The following is a 21,276-nucleotide window of genomic DNA, read 5'->3' as shown; positions in this document are numbered from 1 at the left end:
AAGCAAGGTATTCAGCTTGAGGGTTTTGAAAATGTAAAAAGTCCATATTTTAATTCTCTCAAATGAAATAATAATATTCATTAAACATGATCCCATTGGTGCCCATTTTAAGGGGATACTGTTTTGGTTTGGTTTGGTTTTTGTTGTTTTTTTGATATGTGAAAGACCTTTCTCTGTGCCAGGCACTGTTCCCAAAGCTGAGGTAGATACAAACTAATCAGGTTGGACACAGTCCATTTCCAACATGGAGCTCACAATCATAATTGCCATTTTGAAGATGAGGTAACTGAGGCACAGATAAATTAAGTGACTTGCCCAAGGTCACACAGCAGACAGGTGGCAGATCTGGGATTAGAACGCAAGACTTCTTACTCCCAGGCTTGTGTTCTTTCCACTAGGCTGCCATTTTCCTTGTGTTAACACCTTTTTGGTCCGAGAAGGTATGTTAAAAGTAAACCCTATTTTTTGGATGTGGGTGTTTCCAAATCTGCTCGAACACACCTTAAGGCTTATATATTGATATGGAGTAGACGATTCAACAATAATCTCTTGTATGAAGCTATAAGCAATTTTTGATCAACCTGCATGGCCGACAGTGATGATAATGGATTCGATGACAAAAAATCTCCTTTGGTTCTTTGATCAGCTCTATAATGGGGAAAAATTTTTAAATTACTTGGTGAAAAATGTTCCTATTTTAACGTGAACCCACTGAGGGCAAATCTAGTCTTCTGTACCAAGCCCACACTAGTGAGCAGTTAAGGTGGAGTGAGGGCTATGGATACAGGGACCCTAAAGACCCCTAAAGTTCCACTGTGACCTCAGCACAGCCCCTTCTTTGCTAGATAATCTTTGAGATAGTGATCCAGTTATCAGATTTCCTTTTGAAAGTCACATTAATGAGGTGTGGGCATTGGAGTATTGCCATTCCCTTGATAACATCAAGACTTTGTTCTTCCCATACTATCTTTCAGTTACCTAAGGGACAGACTAACATCCTGCCAACCTTCCTATGACCTTTGTTCAATCAGCCCAGAGCAAGACATCACATCTGTCATACGAGTTGCCGAGGAAAAATAATGATGATGATAATAATAATAATGATGACAATGGTATTTAAGCCCTTACCATGCGCCAAGCACTATACTAAGAAAAACATAATTACTGCTCCCTATTATCTGGAAAAGCTGCCTCAGTTCTAAAATGAAATCATTCAAGGAAAGGTTTCTTGGTGATTCACTTTCATTCAAACGATAGGAGGTCTCCATTCAGCCTAACATCCTGTAATTTCAGAGCAATAAAGCGAATTATCAAGTTTCTTCTATACTGCCAGAGAGCCATCTGGCTCTCTCTTATTGCACTTCCAATAATGATGATTGCTTCCTGCATTCTCCTGACTTCGTGGCCAGACGTATGAGCTTACCTCAAAGAGTTCAGGATTTGCGGAGTACTATTCTAAAGATCCAAAATCTGATTAGGAACTGGAAGATGCTTCTGCCTCATAGCCAAGAAGAGTGAAAAAAGAACGGTGAGATCAGGCACCAACATCTCTACTTTCCATTGTCTGCGATTTCTGAACAAAACTGTCAGACACGATCTGTTCTGCCATAGTGTGTGTCTTCAGTGCCCCATTTGGGCTGGGGAATTAGAGAATGTTCTTCCCCAAATATGAGTGTCTTAGAGATACCGCTTGATATAGTGTCAGAAGAAGTCAAGGTGTGCAAACATCCACCCCTGGACACCCTGAGTGGTACAATAGGCACTAGAACTCGGGTCTCCTGCCTATCAGTCCTGCTTTGACTACTCAGATGGATTTATTGAGCTCTTACCCTGTGCAAAGTACTGTACTAAGCACTTGAGGGAGTATGATACAACAACAAAGAGACACATTCCCTGCCCACAAGTCACTCACTGCGCCAACTTATACCTACCTCCTTACCTACAGTCTTTCCAGACTCTAGCCCTTACTTCAGGATGGGAAGGAGCATGGTCTAGTGGAAAGAAGGAAGGGTCTAGGAGTCAGAGGACCATGTGTTTTAAATCTGGCTCTGCCCTTATCTGCTCTGTGAACTTTTGCAAATCACTTTTCTTCTCTATGCTTCCTTTAGCTCACCTGCCAAATGAGGATTCAATACCTGTTCTCCCTGCTACTTAGACTGTGAGCCCCATGTGGGACCGGAAGATCTTGTACCTCCCCCAGTGCAAAATCCAGTGCTTGGCACATAGTAAGTGCATAACAAATATTGTCTTATGCCCTCTAGTCATTTCCGACCTATAGAGACACGGACACATCTCTCCCAGATCGCCCCGCTCTCCATCTGCAATCGTTCTGGTAGTGGATCCATAGAGTTTTTTTGGTAAAAATATGGAAATGGTTCACCATTGCTAGCTTCCACACAGTAAACTCAATTCTCTGTCCTCTGATCTATCCCATGCCACTGCTGCCCAGCATGGGTGAGTGTTGACTTGTACCAGATTGCTTACCACTCACCAGCCACCGTACAAGCTAGGAACAGAATGGACAGGCCTCTGCTTGTCTCTCCTTCCTGTAGCCGAGACTGGTAGATTACTAGAAACTCTTCAAGTGTGACCCTGAAAGGGGGATACAAATGCTATTATTATTGTCCTCAAAATTATCATCATTATCATAACACTATTTAGCCTAAGTGCCAGGATCCATGGTTGAGCAGCCTCTGCAATCTAGAAAAAGTGCTTGTATTTTAAAGTCAGAAGGAGATCCTGCTTCTAAATGCTTTAGAAATTTGGAAAGAGGAACACTTATATAATTCTATTTCTTTGTAATGATGCTCCTGATGCCTGTTTACTTGTTTTGATGTCTGTCTCCCCCCTTCTAGACTGTGAGCCCATTGTGGGAAGGTATTGTCTCTATTTGTGTTGAATTGTACATCCCAAGTGCTTAGTACAGTGTTTTGCACACAGTAAGTGCTCAGTAAAGCAGACTGAGCTTACCCTTTTCCCTCTGCTCCCTCTCTGCCCCCCCTTCACCTCCCCTCAGCTAAGCCCTCTTCCCCCCTTTCCCTTCCCCTCCCCTCCGCACTGTGCTCATGTGCTCATTTGTATATATTTTTACTACCCTATTTATTTTGTTAATGAGGTGTACATCCCCTTGATTCTATTTATTGCTATTGTTTTTGTCTGTCTCCCCCGATTAGACTGTAAGCCCGTCACTGGGCAGGGATTGTCTCTATATGTTGCCAAATTGTACATTCCAAGTGCCTAGTACAGTGCTCTGCACATAGTAAGCGCTCAATAAATACTTTTGAATGAATTAATTAATAAATATGATTGAATGAGCAAATGACTCCCAGTTAGAGACTCCCAAATAGGGGGATTTCAAAGGATTCAGGCCAGGAAGTCCAAAGCCTATTAAATCCTGGAAAAGGGCAGAGAAAATGTCCCCTGATCTGTCACAAACCCCAATAAGGGACAGGCTTTTCCATCCAGAACACCGTGTCTCTGAGGACTGAGGAGTACTTTGTGGTTAAAGACTCCCTAGAACGAAACCGCAGCCTGATGCGAGCAACACTGGGAAGTTGTGGACGCTGCTTGTTCTCTACCCCATGGAGACATCCAGCTTGTCCACTGACATGCACTGTTCAATGTGCATTGAGTATTTAAGTGCAAAAACAGCTGAAATAACTATGGTTTGGAAAGAACAAGGTGGAAGAAGACGGGAATAATAGGTATCGTAAAATGTGTATGAACTGGATGTGAATTGGTTAGAGCAGGGTGGTGAAGAAGAAACCCTACAATCACTGTACTTCATTGAACTGCAGTAGTCATTGTTTTTTTTCTTTTGCCTTCTACATCCTTCTGGAATTTCATCGGGTGTGACAGAGACATATGCTATTTCAATTGTTTTGTGAGCCAACTCTCCTTCCCAGCAATACATTTTACCATGGAGACAAGTGTTAATGCATTTTTCTTCCCCCTAAGCCATATCATCCCAACTACCAATTCAGCGCTTTTGTGCATTCGCTACCATGCAGCTATTGACTGGCATACTCTTTATTAGCATTTATTCTTTCACATATTCATCTTTTAATTCTTTTTTCCCACCTTACATTTTATCGTGTCCATTGCCCCCATTAGATTTGTAAGCTCCTTGAAGGCCAGGATCAGGTCTCCTAGTAGATATGAAACTAAATAAATTTACAGATTCATTATGATGGTAGTAAGTGCTGTGGAATTTGATAAACACTTACTGTGTACTAAGCACTGGGATGAGTTAGAACAATCAGACACAATTCTTGCCCCACACAGTTTTCACAGTGTCAAGATGAAGGGAGAGAGTTGTTGAGTCCCTGTGTTACAGAAGAGAAAACTGAGGCACAGAGATGTTAGGTGACTTGCCTGAGTTCACAAAGCAGACATATGGAGCTAGGATATTATTAATACATATCAATCCTATTTAAATGGAATAAAGAAACTTCTTTTCTAGCCTGGATAGGATGATTATAATCATAACAATAATTCTGGTATTTGTGAAGCTCTTACTATGTGCCAAACACTGTTCTGTGGGCTGGATAGATAAAAGGTAATCAGCTTGTTCAACATGGGACTCACAGTCTTAATCCCTATTATGCATATGAGGGAAAAGTATAATAAAGGGAGTAGACATCATTCCTGGACTCAAGGAACTTCCAAGCTAGCAGAGGAGATGAACACTAATAATAATAACAATAATTATGGTACATGTTAAGCGCTTACTATGTGCCAGACACTGTACTAGGTGCCGGGGTGGATACAGGCAAAGCGGGTTGGACACAGTCCCTGTCCCACATGGGGCTCACAGTCTCAGTCCCCATTTTACAGATGAGGTAACTGAGGCACAGAGAAGTGAAGCGTCTTGTCCAAGGTCACACGGCAGGCAAGTGGCAGAGCTGGGATTAGGACCCATGACCTTCTGACTCCCAGGCCCATGTTCTTCCAACCACACCATGCTGCTTCTGTGTGCCTCCTTTTGATGCTACTGGTTGTGCATTTCCTACTTCTTTCTCCAGGCTGAACCACTTCCGAGCCAAAGTGGATCCTTCCAAATTTCAGCTTAACAGTAGGAGAAATCCATCTACTGACTCTGGGCTGCTCTTTGCTTGCTCTGATGTGTGAGCAGAAAAGGATCCCGATATGACCCATCAGTCAATCAACCAATCGTATTTATTAAATGCTTACTGTGTGCAGACCACTGTACCAAAGGCTTGAGAGATGATGTAGCGGATAGAGCACGGGCCTGGGAGTCAGAAGGTCATGGGCTCCAATCCCGGCTCTGCCAGTTGTCTGCTGGGTGAACTTTGGCAAGTAAATTAACTTCACTGTGCTTCATTTACCTCATCTGGAAAATGGGGATTGAGATTGTGAGCCCTATGTCAGATGGGGATCATGTCCAACCCAATTTGTTTGCATCCACCCAACACTTAGAACAGTGCCTGGTACATAATAATAATGATGTTGGTATTTGTTAAATGCCTACTATGTGCAGAGCACTGTTCTAAGCGCTGGGGTAGATACAGGATAATCAGGTTGTCCCACCTGATGCTCACAGTTTTCATCCCCATTTGACAGATGAGGTAACCAAGGCACAGAGAAGTTAAGTGACTTGCCCACGGTCACACAGCTGACAAGTGGCAGAGCCGGGTTTCGAACCCATGACCTCTGACTCCCAAGCCCTCTTGGGAAAGCTACTCTTTCCACTGAGCCACGCTGCTTCCCAAGCACAAAGTAAGAGCTTGACAGATGCCATAATTACAATTATTATTACAATATAAGAGTTGGTAGACCGTTTCCCTGAGCACAACGAGCTTACAGTCCAGAGGGAAGAATCCGTGCACTATTGACCCTCTGCCACAGATACGCCTTTGCCTAAATTTTGAGGCCTAGACCGAGCCTTCCAAGATCTAGCCTTTCAAATGACCAGACGCCTAGAAGCAACTGTCTTGCACTTTCCCAAGTGTGTCGATTACTATAAATCAAATAACAGCAAATGGAGCATCTGGCACTTCCTCAGGTGTTCAGCTCCCAGCTGTGTTTGGTCCCCACAAAGCAATATGTTTTGTAGCAGTAATGGTTTAATAATTACGATCATTTTAAACTACAATAGCTACATAATGCGTTTACTTTGATTTAATACCACTGAAACAAATAGAAGTATAGAACGATTATGGAAACTCACAAGTTCCTGCATATGGAAACCTAGATTGGAACAAAGAATCATAATTCTTGCTTGGGTACTTAGAAGCCCTTCAAAGTTGTCTGTGGGCAGAAATGAACTGAAGAGAGGGTCTGAACTGGGAATTGTATGTGTGGCCAGCAATTCTTCAGGAAAACAGCTTCCTTCGATCTCCAAAAAATGAAGAGCGGACATAGTTATCCTGCCAAAGGTAGGAATTAGGAATCGTTGTCTTTGGAACAAGGCTTGGCGGAGTTGATTTGATTATGGAATGCTCATACTTCCTGGTAGAGTAGAAATCACTTGAAAGCAATACTTGTTCATTCTAGATGCACCCCAAAAAACTATTCTTTTTGGGGGGTTAGGGGTTGTATTTGTTAAACTGTTATCTTGTGCCAGGCACTGTAATAAGCAGTGCAGTAGAAACGAGATAATCAGGTTGGACAATGCCTTTTTTTAAAAAATGGGATTTCCTAGGGACTTACTCTGTGCCAGCTACTGTATTAAGCACTGAGGTAGATAGAAGATAATCAGGTTTTACAAAGTCCCTGTCTCCCATAGGGCTCACAGTCGTATTCCCCATTTTACAGGTGAGGTAACAGAGGCACAGAGAAGTTGAGTGACTTGCCCAAGGAAACACAGCTGACAAATGGCTGAACCGGTATTAGAACCCAGGTCCTTGTGATTTCCAGGCCCGTGCTCTTTCCCCTAGGCCACACTGCTCTCTACCTTTTCAGCTGTTCTGCATTTTTTGTAATTATCCTAGGCCTGCACAAAGGAGCAATCAGTTTTATCTTCAGAATCTACCCGTTGTAAACATTTTTGTGTCTCTGACAGTAAGAGATTAGTACATTGTATTTTACTCAGTCAGTGCAGGTTTTAATACTAATGCTATTACTATTCTTGTCTGAAAATTGTTGAACAGTTTATGGCAACAATAGTAGCAATAATGATGCTAATTGTGGTATTTAAGAGGTTACTGTATGCCAAGGACTGTACTCAGCACCAAGGTGGGTAAAATATAATCAGGTCCCACATGGGACTCGGTCTAAGTAGGAGAAAAAACAGGAATTGAATCCCCATTATTGAGATGAGGGAACTGAGGCCCAGAGAAGTGAGGTGCCTTGCCCAACTCACACAGCAAGTATGTGGCAGAGCCAGGATTAAAATCCAGGTGCTCTGACTCCTAGGCCCATGCTTTGTCCATTTGGCTTGCTGCTTCCTAGTCAGTCAGTCGTATTAGTTGAGTGCTTATTGTGGGCTGAACATTGTAATAAGTGCTCCGAGAAGCAACATGTCGTAAAGGATAGAGCACGGGTCTGGGAGTCAGAAGGACCTGGGTTCTAATCCCTGCTCCACCACCTGTCTGCTGGGTATGTAACCTTGGGCAAGTCACTTCACTTATCTGGGCCTCAGTTACCTCACCTGTAAAAGGGGGATTAAGAGTGTGAGCCCCATGTGGGACAGGGACTGTGTCCAGACTGATTAACTTGCATCTCTTGCAGTACATAGAACAATTCTTGGCATATACTAAGTACTTAACAAGTACCATAATAATAATTATTATTCTTATTACAACAATATATCAGACACATTCTGTCAAGCCAGCCAAACCAGAAGTCTAAGCAATAGCTGGCTCTTCACTGGCAGTCAGTCATATTTATTGAATGCTTACTATGTGCAGAGCATTGTATTAAGCACTTGGGAGAGTACAATATAACAATAAAGAGCCAGTTCTTTCAAATGGAACCTTAAGAAAGGTGATTTTTTATCCTTCTAAAATCATGTTTTATTAATTTTTTTATTACTGTATTTACAAACATAATATTGCCCCAAACAATAATTATTCCATGAAACTGAACTTAATTATTTATAATTCTTTTCTTTTACTATTTTTTATTATTTCTGATCACAATAAGGAGAAGAGGCGTCTTCAAATCTCACAGTCAGTTATGGTCCACCCACTCAATGGTCAGAATCTTAGTTAGATAAGTAATGCAGATGGTCGGAGGAAGGGCAGAAATTAGATTTGTGCTGTTTCTTTCCTGCATGGCAAATAGGGGCATTAGTGAATAGCATTAGAGACGAAATTAGTTAATTCTACTTAAAGGTCATCTCCTAATCCCGATACAAATTGAACAATGAGAATGGCAGCACTGCTGTCATATTCCAGATTACAGACCACAGTTTGTTTCTCTCTGGGGCTTGCATAGTATGTTTAACTTGGGTCTGGTTGCCCCATAAAGATGTAAATGATATTCCATTCCCTGTCTTTTCTTATTCTGACCCATCTCTGGGCATCAGCTACCTCCTATGAAAGTCTTAATTTCAAGTAATACAGGAATGACACTATCTCTTTGTGAGTCACCTTTTGCCATTTATTAAAAGTTATAATAATGCTATGACATAGAAAAATAAGCTTATTCAGGACACCCAAGCTTAACGTTAAGCACACACACATATCACACTATATCTAGTATTTGTAGATTATTATATAATAGCATTTATTCAACCCAAATTCTATGCAGAACTAAGCACTTGAGAGACTAGTAAAGGTTTAATAGACATGGACCCTCTCAAGTTTGCAGTCTAGTGGGCAGGGTTGAGTGGAACAGTAAAAATACAAAAAGGGCAGAGAGGGAGATAGAGAGAGAATGAGAATCTTTTTGCCATAATGTATATTTTCATTATGCATTAGAGGTAGAACATGATTGTACAATTAGGTATTTTCTTCCAGCAACATGTCTGTCTGTCAGACAGCTCGAGAATAGTGTATGTGAGATTCCGGGAGTGTGAGTTTCTTCAGTACAGCTCCTTCATTCCAAGAGGACCGACTGTTTTTATGAACATACTGATACTGTTCCAAACAGTTCCAAACATGAAAATAAGCTTTGGCCTCCATGGGCAGGTTTTCAAGGAAGTGAGGGTAGTGTTAAGGAAATGTCAGAGGACCTAATTAAAAACAAATATCTACTTTGCTTCTCCTTTCCATTGCCATTCTTCTTTTTATTTTTTTCTGAGAATCTGTGTGTTATAGGGATTTCATAATTGTAAGCAGCTGCTTTTTTTAATCAATCAGTGGTAATTGTTGAGTTCTTACTGTGTGCAGAGCACTGTGCTAAGCCCTTGAGAGAGTACAGTACGGCAGAGTTGCTAGACATGTCCTCTGCCCACAGTGAGTCTACAGTGTAGGGGGGAGACAGACAATGATGTAAAGAAATAATTGCTAATATATAATTCGTAGATATGTACATAATTCTGGTGGGGCTGATGATGGGGCAAATTCCAAATGTGATTGATTGATTTATAAACTCAACTGTCTTTAACCTTGGAGTCCCAACTGTAACACAGGTGAAACTCTAGATTCAGGTCTGTAATCAGTATGTTAATGATGCCACAAAGGTATAGTCAATTTAGTAAAGATGCATGTAGAGGGAGAAATATCAAGGCAATGATGTTTATAACCTCACTATAAAAGAAAATGAAACTCCCTGTGCCAGAGCCATAATTCCTTTAAACAATTCCCGTCTTCTGCTCACCTGGGACTCTTTTTGCAGCTGACACAGATCAAGATAATTGCCCCTCCCTCATATACTCTACTGGGAGGAGCTTCCCTTCCTTCAGAACTGGCAAGTTTAGTTGCAAGGGCATTAGGCTATCACAGAAGAAGGAATATCCAAGCCCCTAAATCTATTAACCAGGGGTAGTTATTGATGTCCTACTGTGTGCAGAAATGCTTGGATGATTGATGAGAAGCTAAGGAATTTGTCCTTGTCCTTGAAGGGTCAGCGATCTAATGGTGGGGATGGACAGACGGCTGATTTCCAGGCAAGAAAAAGAACCAGGATATCATAGGTAGGAATTGTACTTTCCAAGTGCTTAGTATAGTGCTCTGCCCACAGTAAGGGCTCGATAAATATGATTGAATATATGAATTACTCTAAGTAGTTCAAGACTAAAGGGCTGAATAGATGACTATACAATGGAGTATACTTATCCATGTAAGGACTGGGCATGGGTGTGAATGTATAAGCAATATGTCAATCTAGTTTTACAGGAATAAAGTACATGAGTAAATAAGAGCACAAGCCAGACAGCAGCTCAGCTAGCTTTTGCTACAGTGAGTACATGTAAAAATTAATATTTTCTCGAGTTAAGTGCCCTGAGTATTGCAGTTACTTCTGCACTATTAAGAAGTGAACCAGAATCGATCATATTTATTAAGCACTATGTGCAGAACACTTCTAGTAATCACTTGGGAGAATACATTATAAGAGCATTGGTAGACAAATTCCCTGCTCACAGTGCGCTTACAGTCTAGAGGGGGAGATGGACATTCATATAAATAAATCACGGCTATTTACGTATGTGGTTGGGTTGAAGGAGAGGTGGGTTATGGGAGAAAATCTAAGTTAAAGGGATACACATAAAGGAGTGAGAGAAGATGGAAGGAGAGCTTAGCGAAGGCCTCTTGGAGGAGGTGTGCCTTCAATAAGGCTTTGAAGCAGGGGATAGTGATAGTTGAATATGAAGAGGGAAAGCGGTCCAGGCCAGAGGCAGATGCGAGTGGGGGCGTTGGTGGTGCCATAAGTAGGCTGGCATTAGAGAAGTGAAGTGTGTGGGCTGACTTGTATTAGGAGAGCAACCTAGTGTAGGAGGAGTTAAGGTGGTTGAGTGCTTTGAAACTGAGTTTGTGTTTGTGTATGTATGTAGGGAACCACTGGGGGTTCATGAGGAGTGGGAAAGCATAGACCGAAGCTTTTTTTTTTTTTATTTTAGCAAAGTGATCCAGGTAGTAGAGAAACATATGAACTAGAGTGGGGAGAGAAAGGAGGCAGGGAGGTCAGCAAGGAGGCTGATGCAGTAGTCAAAGGCAGGGTACTGTAAGTACTTGGATTGGCATAATAATTACAATAATTGTGATATTTATTGAGTGCTTACTATGTACAGGTCACTCTAGTAAGCGCTGGGTTGGATACAAGCAAATTGAGTTGGACACAGTCTGTGTCCCACGTAAGGCTCACAGTCTCAAGCTATAATTTACAGATGAGGTAAATGAGGCACAGAGAAGTGAAGTGACTTACCCAAGGTCACACAGCAGACAAGTGGTGGAGCTGAGATTAGAACCTATTACATTCTTACTCCCAGGCCCGTGCTCTATCCGCTATGCCGTGCTGTTTCACAATATGATAGTAATTTGAATGCAGAGGATTTTAGAATGCGTTGTGAAGGTTCAACTGACAGGATTGGGTGACGAAGTAAATAATGCGGGTTGAATGAGAGAAGTGAGTTGAGGATAATGCCAAGGTTATTGTCTAGTGATACAGGAAGGGAGTGGTGCTATCTACAGTGACAGAAAAGTTGAGGGGAGGATAGGGTTTGGGTGGGAAGATAAATAGTTGCGTTTTGGACATGTTAAGTTTGGGGTGTCAGCGGGGCATCCGAGTAGAGAGATCTTGAGGGCAGGAGGAAATGCTAGCCCGCAGAGAGGGAGAGATGAGGGCTGGAGATGGAGATTTCGGGATCATCTGCATAGAGTTGGTACTTGACGACGTGGAGCGAATAAGTTCTCTAAGGGAGTGGGTGTAAATGGAGAACAGAAGGGGCCCCAAAACTAAACCTTGAGGGACTCCCACAGTTAGGGAGTGGGAGGCAGAGCCCACAAAAGAAAATGACAATGAGCCACCAGACAGAGAACAAGGAGACGACAGTGTCCCCCACAGAAGAGGTTTTTGTTTAATTTTCTCCAGACATTTCTACCTCAGTTTTGAGGAAGAATGTCAGCAGTACCCTTCTCAGCCAATTTTTCCTGGTTATTTGACGCATATAATAACTCCACTTGCACAAATCTGAATAACACCATGGAAAGTTGTCTATCACCAGTTTTTTATGCCTCTTTCCTTTAGCTCAGATTTTCTTGGAGAATAGTGTGAGCTGATATTTAAAAAAAAAATTTTTTTTTTTTGGTTTTTCTAAATCATGGAAAGTAATAGTTCATGAACAGGGGATCCAGTTAATGAAGCTTTACTGTGAGGTTGTTTTTTTTCCTGGTAATAGATTTGTATGAGGAAAGAAAAAAGAAAATACCTTAATTGAAATCACTAGGTACCCATCATTCCTTGAGTTCTATTTTCATTTCTTTTTGTACCTTTTTTTCCCTGAGCAATTTAAGCACTCTCTATAGACCCACCTCAAAGCTACTTATTGTCATCACTCAAATTAATACAATTGTTGTGGAGTCTAATGGAAAATGTATTTAATTTCACGTAAGGGTGTTTTACATTTCAATTTTTGATAATATGATTTTACTTGAAAATGTTTTCCCTTAATTTAAATGCCACACCACTTGATTATCTTTTGCATTAGCATTTTGCTGCAGAAAATTTATATTGAATGTTTAATATTTCAATGTCTGCACTACTGTTGAGAAAAATTCAATAGGGGAAAGCCATATTTACCCTTAAAAATGGATTCCTCCCTGAAAATGGTTCCTGCTGTTAGAGCACATGGTAGGGAAGCAGTGTGCCTCATGGAAAGAGCATTGGGCCTTGGTGTCAGAATGACCTGGTTCTGATTCCAGCTACCAGTCTATGTGACCTTGGGCAAATCACTTTGCGCCACAATTACCTCATCTGTAAAATGGGAATTAAGACCGTGAGCCCCAGTGTTTGGTACAGTGCCTGGCACATAGAGCCCAACAAATACTATTATTAAGGAATGACCGTAGGAGCTTGCTTTGAAGCCAGAGCAACCGTAGGTATTACCAATCAGTCAGCCAATCCATAAATCAAACGCTTTGAGCACCTACTTGGTTCAGAGCTCTGTACTGGTTGTTTGGGGGCATACCAAAGAAGACAGTGGTCTCTGCTCTGACAGATCTTTCAGCCTACAAGGGAAGCAGACACCTAAGATAGAGAAGTACTTTTGTTGTGTTTTTTTCTCATCTACTTTTACCATTGCTGCTGCTCTCCACTTTTGCACGTATTGGTAAAGTATTGTAGGAAGTCATGAAGAAAATGGCTGCAAGCCAGATGTTTAAGAGAAGCAGAGGCACAGAGAAGTGAAGTGACTTGCGCACAGTCACACAGCTGACAAATGGTGGAGCCAGAATTAGAACCCGAGACCTCTGACTCCCAAGTCTGGGCTCTTTCCACTGAGCCATGCAGCCAGAGAAGGATAACGGCAAGGTTTGCGTCTGTTTCTTCTTCTGTATAAATATTAAGCCTTGTTATTATAAAAATCAATAGGAAAGGTGGGAATTCAGGATCAAAGATAAAACTAGGAGTCCCACTTCAGGAAGAAAGCAAATGGAGCCCCTTCTTCTGGAAAGGGGGAATTTGGCCATTGGGAGTTTCACTTTTTGTACTATGTCAGATCTATCACTTGCACTCATGAAAATAGCTGTGTGTGTGTGTGTGTGTGTGCGCGCGCACGCATGCATATGTTTACTCATATGAATAACGTATGCCAACGGAGAAAGAATGTCCTGGTTTTGTGTACAGCTAGAGCATTAAAGGATGTGATTGGAGTCTCTGCCATGAAATTATGTTTTCTCCCCAGCACTCAACACTCCTAACTTGAAAAGTAGTCACTGGGGGATTTTTTGACATTCCACCCTAAAGCATTGCCGAGCCCACTTCATGAGCTTCAGCTTTGAGACTAGCACTCTAAATCGTCTCTCCTAATGTATATTTTGGCTCAAAATTCAAATTGCCATATTAATTTCCTTTGAATAAAGTGAAGACCTTAAGTGAACTGATGAATTAGTTGGCCCGCAGTTATGTTTCTTCCTCTCTTTCGTGCTCTTAGAGGAAAGGAAGGAAAAATTCTTAAAAAAAAAAAAACAGGATCCCAGAAGACATTTGTTCAGTTGATCTATGATCATTTCTATAAATAACGATAGGCTTTTTTTTTGTATTTCAATAGCACTCTGCTTTATTATCCGGCTGTATTATGCAGCTATTAGTGTCATGGTATGAAAAACACTGATTGATCCTGACACTTCCCCCAAACCTGAGTGGAACTGAGGAGGAAGTTAAGGGGAGCCTCTTTTTCTTTCTTGCCAAAGAAGAGATGTAAGAAAGCATTTTCATGCTCACAGGGCAGAATAGAGACAACTGAGATAGCGTTGTGAGAAGATGTCTGCATTTCTTCAAGTGATTAGACAGGGATATATTTAAATCAACAAAAATGTCCCCTAATACTCTTCTGGATGATATTTTCTTCTTCAGTTACATTCATATTATATTTGTGAAACAATTTAACATGAAATGCAGTGGTGCTGATTTCCATGTGCTAATCACACCCAAGGGTGTGAAGGTCTTAGAATAACACCACCCTCTGAACAGAATTATAAGAAAACTTTCTTTGCTGACAGGGTTGATGAGCTCTCATCTACCAAGAGCAGTAATCTCTCTCCTCCCTCCCTACCTCAGAAAAGTAAACTGAGACTAGGTGGGCAAAGGAGGGTCACATGACTCAGAAGAGAAATGTGATCACATTTTATAGAAACTAGTAAAGCACCTGTGATCTGATCTGGCCATTCTCTCAGGGATGTGATTCACTTGATTTAGTAGGTTGGATCTGCTTTGGGTGGGCATGGTTGAGGAGGTTGAATTATTTAGTTTAGTTCAGTGCACCCAGTGGGTGCTGAGTCAGTACTATTGGTAATACTTGGGAGAGAAGTATTTCTGCTGGCAGATGATACAAAATTAATGAACCACCAAAATCCGGGTCGGGCTTCCAGAACAAGGCACAAGCGAAGAGCAGTGAGCCCTGCTGGAGAGTGCATGGGCCTGGAAGACAGAAAGGCCTGGGATCTAATCCCGGCTCCAGTTCTTCTCTGCCGTGTGATTATTGTGCAACTCACTTACTTTCTCTGTGCCTCAGTTCCCTCACCTGTGAAATGGGAATTAATCTTGTGAGCCCCATGTGGACCATGGCCTGTGTCCAACCTGACAAGTTGGTATCGTTCCTAGCTCTTATACAGTTCCTGGCAAATGGTGAGCACTTAACAAATACCATTTAAAAAAAAAGTTCAAGAGGCAGGCAAGAGAAATGATAAGGCCAGGAAGCATTAAGACAAAAAAAAGACTTTTTTTTTTAGTTTGATTAATGACATTTTGGGTCTCTTCAGTAACAAAGGGAAGTTAAACAATGTACCCAAGGGGAAGCAGCGGTTTCCAGCCACTGTTTCTTACATGAGAAATGGTCAGTTTTTTTAATACATTTTTTTTTTCTCTGCTGTGTTTACTGAGGTGCTGAATTATCTGCTCTCTTGGATCTCCGGTTGTGGGAGAAAATGTCTCTCCCTTTCCTTGCTACTCCATTTGGAGGTCAGACTGGACCAGTGTCAAGGCTTGGTGTCCTTCCGTAAGGATGACTTGGCTTCCAAGTCAGAGGACCTTGGTACTAATTCTGGCTGGACCATCAGTCTGCTATGTGATCTTGGGGCAGTCATTTAACTTCTCTGAACTTAAATTTTCTTATCTGTAAAATGGGGAATAAAATTCCTTTCTCCCATCTCAATTAGATTATAAGCTACCGTTTATCTGATCTAATGCTCAATGCAGTGTTTGGCCCATAGCAAATGCTTAAGAAGTACCTCTATTATGATGCTATATGCCCAAACAGGACTTTCCCTTAAATTTTGATGTCAGGAATGTATGAGTGTGCTGGTGGAGTCAAGAGAGTTGGCTTCCAGACCCAACCTGCTCTACATTCTGGGGCAAATCACCTAACAACTCTATGCCCCAAGTTCCAATTTTTTAAAAGAGGGATATTATCATCTGCCTCTCTCAACCTCCCCGGCATGTAGTGAGAATAAAATAAAATAACAGATGTGTGAGTGTTTTGTAATGCAATCTTGAGAGCGATATTATTTCTATATTCTGTTGCCTTGGAATGAATTTTTGTGTAGTTGAAATAAGCTCTCAATAGTCACATCAAGAAAAAAAAGTATCATTCCTTTAAAAAAAATGTGATCTCCTTTAATTAGACTAGAAACAAGATGTAGATATAAGCCCATTGTGGAAAGGGAATGTGTTATATTGTTATATTGTACTCTCCCAAGTGCTTAGTGCAATGCTCTGCACACAGTAAGTGCTCAATAAACACAATTGACTGTCACAATTTTAGTTTCTTTGAGTCCAAATGGGCCATTTCATATTTCTAACTGTGATAAGGCTCTTGGGGCAAGGTTTATCATGAGGTACATCTCTCCTTGGCCCAAGCATTACCCCAACATCATTTGCATAAACCCATTTTGGTGCATGGTGGTGATAGTCACATTTAGATTTTAAGCTCCATTAGGATAGGGATCTTATATTTGTACGTATACGTCTACTTACTGTATTATACTATATTGTACTGGTACTGTGATCTGCACAAAAAAAGAGCTCAAAGAATACTATTGATTGATGGAGTGACCATTTGGTGTAAGGACTTTGGATGCTACCAAATAAAAAAGGAGGGTCGCCTAGTGGAAGAGCCCAGGCTTGGGAGTCAGGAGAACTGGGTTTGAATTCAAGCTCCTCCTCTGGCCTGCTGTGTGACCTTGGACAAGACACTTAGCATCTCAGTGCCTTGGTTTCCTCATCTGTAAAATGGACATAAATACCTGTTTCCCCTCCTTCTTAGATCATAAGTCCCATATGTCACAGGAACTGTGTCTCATCTGCCTACGTCGAATATACCACAGTGCTTGGCCTACAGTAATTGCTTAACAAATATTATTATTATTCTATCATTGTTATTATAAGACAGACTTCCTGCCCAAAAGGAGCTTATGCCCTAAAGAAGGAGGCAGATATGAAATATATCTAAGTTCTTTGTGGACAAGGAGCATGTTTACCAAATGTATTGTGCTCTCCCAAGTGCTTAGTGCAGTGTTCTGCACACAGTAAGTGCTCAAATAACTATTTCCAACTAAATCAAAATTATTGAATGTGCATTTGAATGAATGTCCAATTCATTTAGCTAGATTAATTTAGCTAGGATTAGCTAGGATTTATTTAGCTAGACACAACAGCATAATTTTGATGCAGTCACATCACGTCAGTAATCGTGAACATTACCAACATTAATTCTTACTGTAATCCCTCTCACTTTCTCTAGAGCGTTGATGTGAGCAAAAATGTCATTTTCTAACCTGAAATCTTCTATAGATTGGGACGCAAGGAGAGACTGAATTTTCCAGAAGTATTTCCCGGATAGTGCCACAGTTTAACTGGCTTTGACTATTTTCAATTGTAGAGAGCCCACAGAGTATTCTCAGATGCTATCAGCTTCCAGTGTTTCTAGCCCAAATAAAATGGAAGATTTCAGACTATCTGCAGGCTCTATTGTCACTGTTTGGGTCTGTTTGAAGTAAAACAGAATCATGGTCATTCTTGTGTTATAAACACATGCAGAGACTCACAGTGGCCTCGGAGCTTTGTGAAGGTGAAAGAACACACTTGGATTAAACTTTAGAGCTCTTTGATCGGGTCTGTCAACCCAGTAGTGTATTCAGGTCAGATTGCTAAAATTACCATGTTTAGTGATGTAATTGATTTTTCCCTTTTCCCCTCCATTAGGTAGAAAATGGTCAGCCGTGGTTCCACACTGTGAAGACTTTGAATCGGGCACCCGTGGCTCGTCACTCCACACTCCTTCCTCTTTTCAGGATGTAAATGGGGTCTGATCTTTCCCCGACAGGCCGTTAAGCCATGGACAAGCTAAAAAAACCACTCTGGACTGTTTTTCTACCCGAAGCCTCACTTTCCCTCCTGGGCTGCCATTAAGCTGACGAGGAAGAGTCCGGCGGACCTGGGACTGGAAAGGTGTCCTACAATGAGAATTACGAGCACATCTTGCCTCTGCCCAGTCCTAGTGTGTCTCTGTTTTGTACAGAGGTGCCATGGGACTGCTCATCACAGCTCCATCAAAGCGACGGGGAATCAAACCAAGCACGTAGAAGGAGAAACAGAAGTGCACCATCGTCCCAAACGAGGATGGGTCTGGAATCAGTTCTTTGTTTTAGAAGAACACATGGGACCAGATCCCCAATATGTGGGAAAGGTAAGTTAGGGGATCACCTTGGGCCTGCACCACCCCCATCTCTGTTACCCCTCGTCCTTCCCTCCTGTCTTCCCATATTTGTCTAGTGACACAAAGATCTCATTTGAGAAATAGGGACAAGTTGGTCAGTAGGATAAGTGGGTGGTCACGTGGAGATTGCAATTGCAGAAATACACCCGGAAAACTCAGACTCTCCATGAATCCAAATCTATTGAAAATTTCAGGTTGGAAAATGGCATTTTTGCTCACGTAGCGCTCATTTTGTGCATTTTGGAGGTTGTCCAAATAATTGCTATATTCTGTCCAGTTTAGGGTGTTGAGAATGAGTTCTTAAAAACAACTTTTGCTTCCAGGGCCGAGTAAAGAGTGAGGGGAGAAGGGAATGAAATCCGAAGAAACAGCTGTTTACACTGAGTGCTTCTTTTTTTTTTTTTTACCCAAGTGTTTTGAAGGTCGACCTTATATGACAAAGAGTTTGTTCATAATACATCATTTCTCCTACTGTGTGAACCATGCTGATGATCCAAAGAGATAACTAAACTATTATTATTATTTTTTTTTTTAACCAATTGCAAGAGGGGCTTCCATTGAAACCGACAAAAAGTAGCATGATGAGGAAACGTTAACAGCCATTTGAAACAGTTCAGTGAGAAAGGGAAAGTTGGCATCAAGGAACATCTTCATTTAGGGATTCATTATTTTAAGTAGGTAACTCAAATTGGCCTTAACTTCTTGGGAGCAATTTTCCTAACCCTTAGTTAAAAGAGCCTCTGTTAAATGACTACTAAATAGATTATTGGCAAGGCCCGTCAGCTTTGTTTTTCTGTTTAGACTACAGTCTCTAGAGTTTCCTTTGGTAATTTTCTTAGTCTTTTGCTTGTGCTGGGGATCTGGGTTCATGATGGGAGAGTTTAATTTGTTGACGCTGTTCAATATGTTTTCTTCTCTACAAAGATGTGTATAAGGATCCCCCAAGTCTTAGAAGATAGGTCTACCTTATAAATTGAAAGATAAACAAAAGATGTGGAGCAAATAGTTATTTTTCAGACATGGAAAAAAAATCACAACTCAAATCCAGAATCTAGCTCTTGGGGATTTCCCAGATTTGCTATTCTTGCCACAGAACTTGGTGAATAATTGATAGATTAGGGGGAGGAAAATAATGTTACATTTAGTGGACAGTAGCCTCTGCATTCCTATGGTGACATTTTTCTAGAAAGAAATGTTTGTAAGAATCAGAAAACAGAATGCATGATATTTATGCCAAATGGACTTCTGCTTTCTGATGAAAAAAGGATCATGAGATGGCCAACACAACCGAATGCATTTGTTTCAATTGACAATAGACTTCTCCCAGAATTTCCAATTCCCAGAGGATTCTGGGTGATGTCTCATAAATGAAAGAACAATGGAAAAGGGGCCTCTTTATTGCTTTAGTCGTTGTTTCAGTTTCCTTATAATCAAATATATATATATATATATGCTCTGGCACCAGTGAGAGAGTGATTCTAAAATTGAGAAACATCTGCATATCTGTTTTCTTAACCAAGTCACTTCCAGGTCCTGATTTGATCCCACACATTGTTTTTCCCTTAACTCCCCTAGATCTCACTGTTCCTTTCTGATGGTTCCCCTCTCTGCTTTTCCCTTTGTCTTCACCTTTCACCTTTTTACCAAGTCCTAAACTTATGTTCCTTGCCTGGGGGTTTGGGTGGCACTTCCTGTTTATTTGTCTGCCTCTCCAAAAATGACCTGTCGCTTTCACTGTCGCTATTATAAGTGATATTTATGGAGTGCCCACCGACTGTGAAGACACATGGGAGATGACAACAGAAGCCAAATGCAGGTTCCCTCTCTTGCAGGATCCTGCAATTGAATGGGGAGGTATTCAGACCAAAATTGGAGGGAGAACAAAGATAGGATAGAAAGTTGTCCAAGGGCATCAGTTTTTCTGTTAAATTTGTACAAAAAAAGATACCTCCACTCCCATGTTTTATCTCTTGTCTCTCTCCTTCCAGTACTTTTGTCAGCATTTAGAGGCTGTTAGTGACCTGCTGCAGCTCGAATGATCTGCAGGCCTGGGAGCAGAAGAGAGACTCCAGACTGCAAATTCCTGGAGATAAAAAGTCATGGTCCTAAGGAACTGTGAACGAGGAACTAGAGTCAGTAGAGTCAGTAGAGGAACTATGAACGAGGCCTGGAAAGATGCGGGGAAAAGGAGGATAGTCAGGGGGGTAACTTTCTGGCCTTCACAGTGGCGATGTTCAAGGTTGCTCTAGAGGTAGCAGGGTTGTGAGGGAATAATTACTATGTTCATTCAATCATATTTATTTAGTGCTTACTGTGTGCAGAGCACTGTACTAAGACCTTGGGAGAGTACAATACAAAAATAGACACATTCTCTTCCCACAGTGATCTGACAATCTAGAGGATAAGCTTATTGCCTAATGGATAGAGCTGGGGCCTGGGAATCAGAAGGACCTGGGTTCTAATCCCAGCTCTGTCACTTGTCCGCAGTGTAACCTTGAGCAAGTGGGAGAAGCTGAGAAGCTGTGTGGCTTAGTGGAATAAGCAAGGGCTTGGGAGTCAGAGGACATGGGTTCTAATCCCGGCTCTGCCGCTTGTCTGCTGTGTGACCTTGGGCAAGCTACTTAACATCTCTGTGCCTCAGTTACCTCATCTGTAAAATGGGGATTAAGACTGTGAGTCTCATGTGGAGCAGGGACTGTGTCCAACTTGATGAGCTTGTATCTATGGATACACTACCAGAACGATTGCAGATGGAGAGTGGAACATTTTGGGAGAGGCGTGACCCAGGAGTCCCTAGGGGTCGGAGATAGACTTGATAGCATAAGACAAGATATAACAAGACCTCGGCATTCAGAATAATGCATGACACACACTTAATAAATATTATCATTATTAATAACTCTTGTCAGTAGTTCACACAGTGCATCTAGGAGGGTCTTCCATCTGTGGCAGGTTGTGGGGTGAAAAATATCCTTCAGAAAGAAGTGGGTAGGGAGGCT

General features: G+C 41.5%; 1 protein-coding gene across 4 annotated transcripts in view; it reads left to right on the top strand.

Moving 5' to 3' along the window:
• The window catches only part of CDH18 (cadherin 18), a 450,368-nt gene that overhangs the window by 278,791 nt on the left and 150,301 nt on the right, over positions 1-21,276 (top strand). For 3 of the 4 annotated variants that reach the window (XM_029053976.2, XM_007655498.3, XM_007655499.3), the window contains one exon: positions 17,764-18,247. In XM_029053976.2, coding sequence (XP_028909809.1) covers positions 18,020-18,247 — 228 coding nt within the window. In that variant the 5' untranslated portion in view covers positions 17,764-18,019. Of the gene's footprint in view, positions 1-9,811; positions 10,043-17,763; positions 18,248-21,276 lie in introns of those variants that run through there. The other variant, XM_001507778.5, reaches the window with a different exon arrangement.

This window comes from Ornithorhynchus anatinus, chromosome X3, assembly GCF_004115215.2.
Source record: "Ornithorhynchus anatinus isolate Pmale09 chromosome X3, mOrnAna1.pri.v4, whole genome shotgun sequence".
Taxonomy (NCBI): domain Eukaryota; kingdom Metazoa; phylum Chordata; class Mammalia; order Monotremata; family Ornithorhynchidae; genus Ornithorhynchus; species Ornithorhynchus anatinus.
This window is presented reverse-complemented; position numbering and strand designations above follow the sequence as displayed.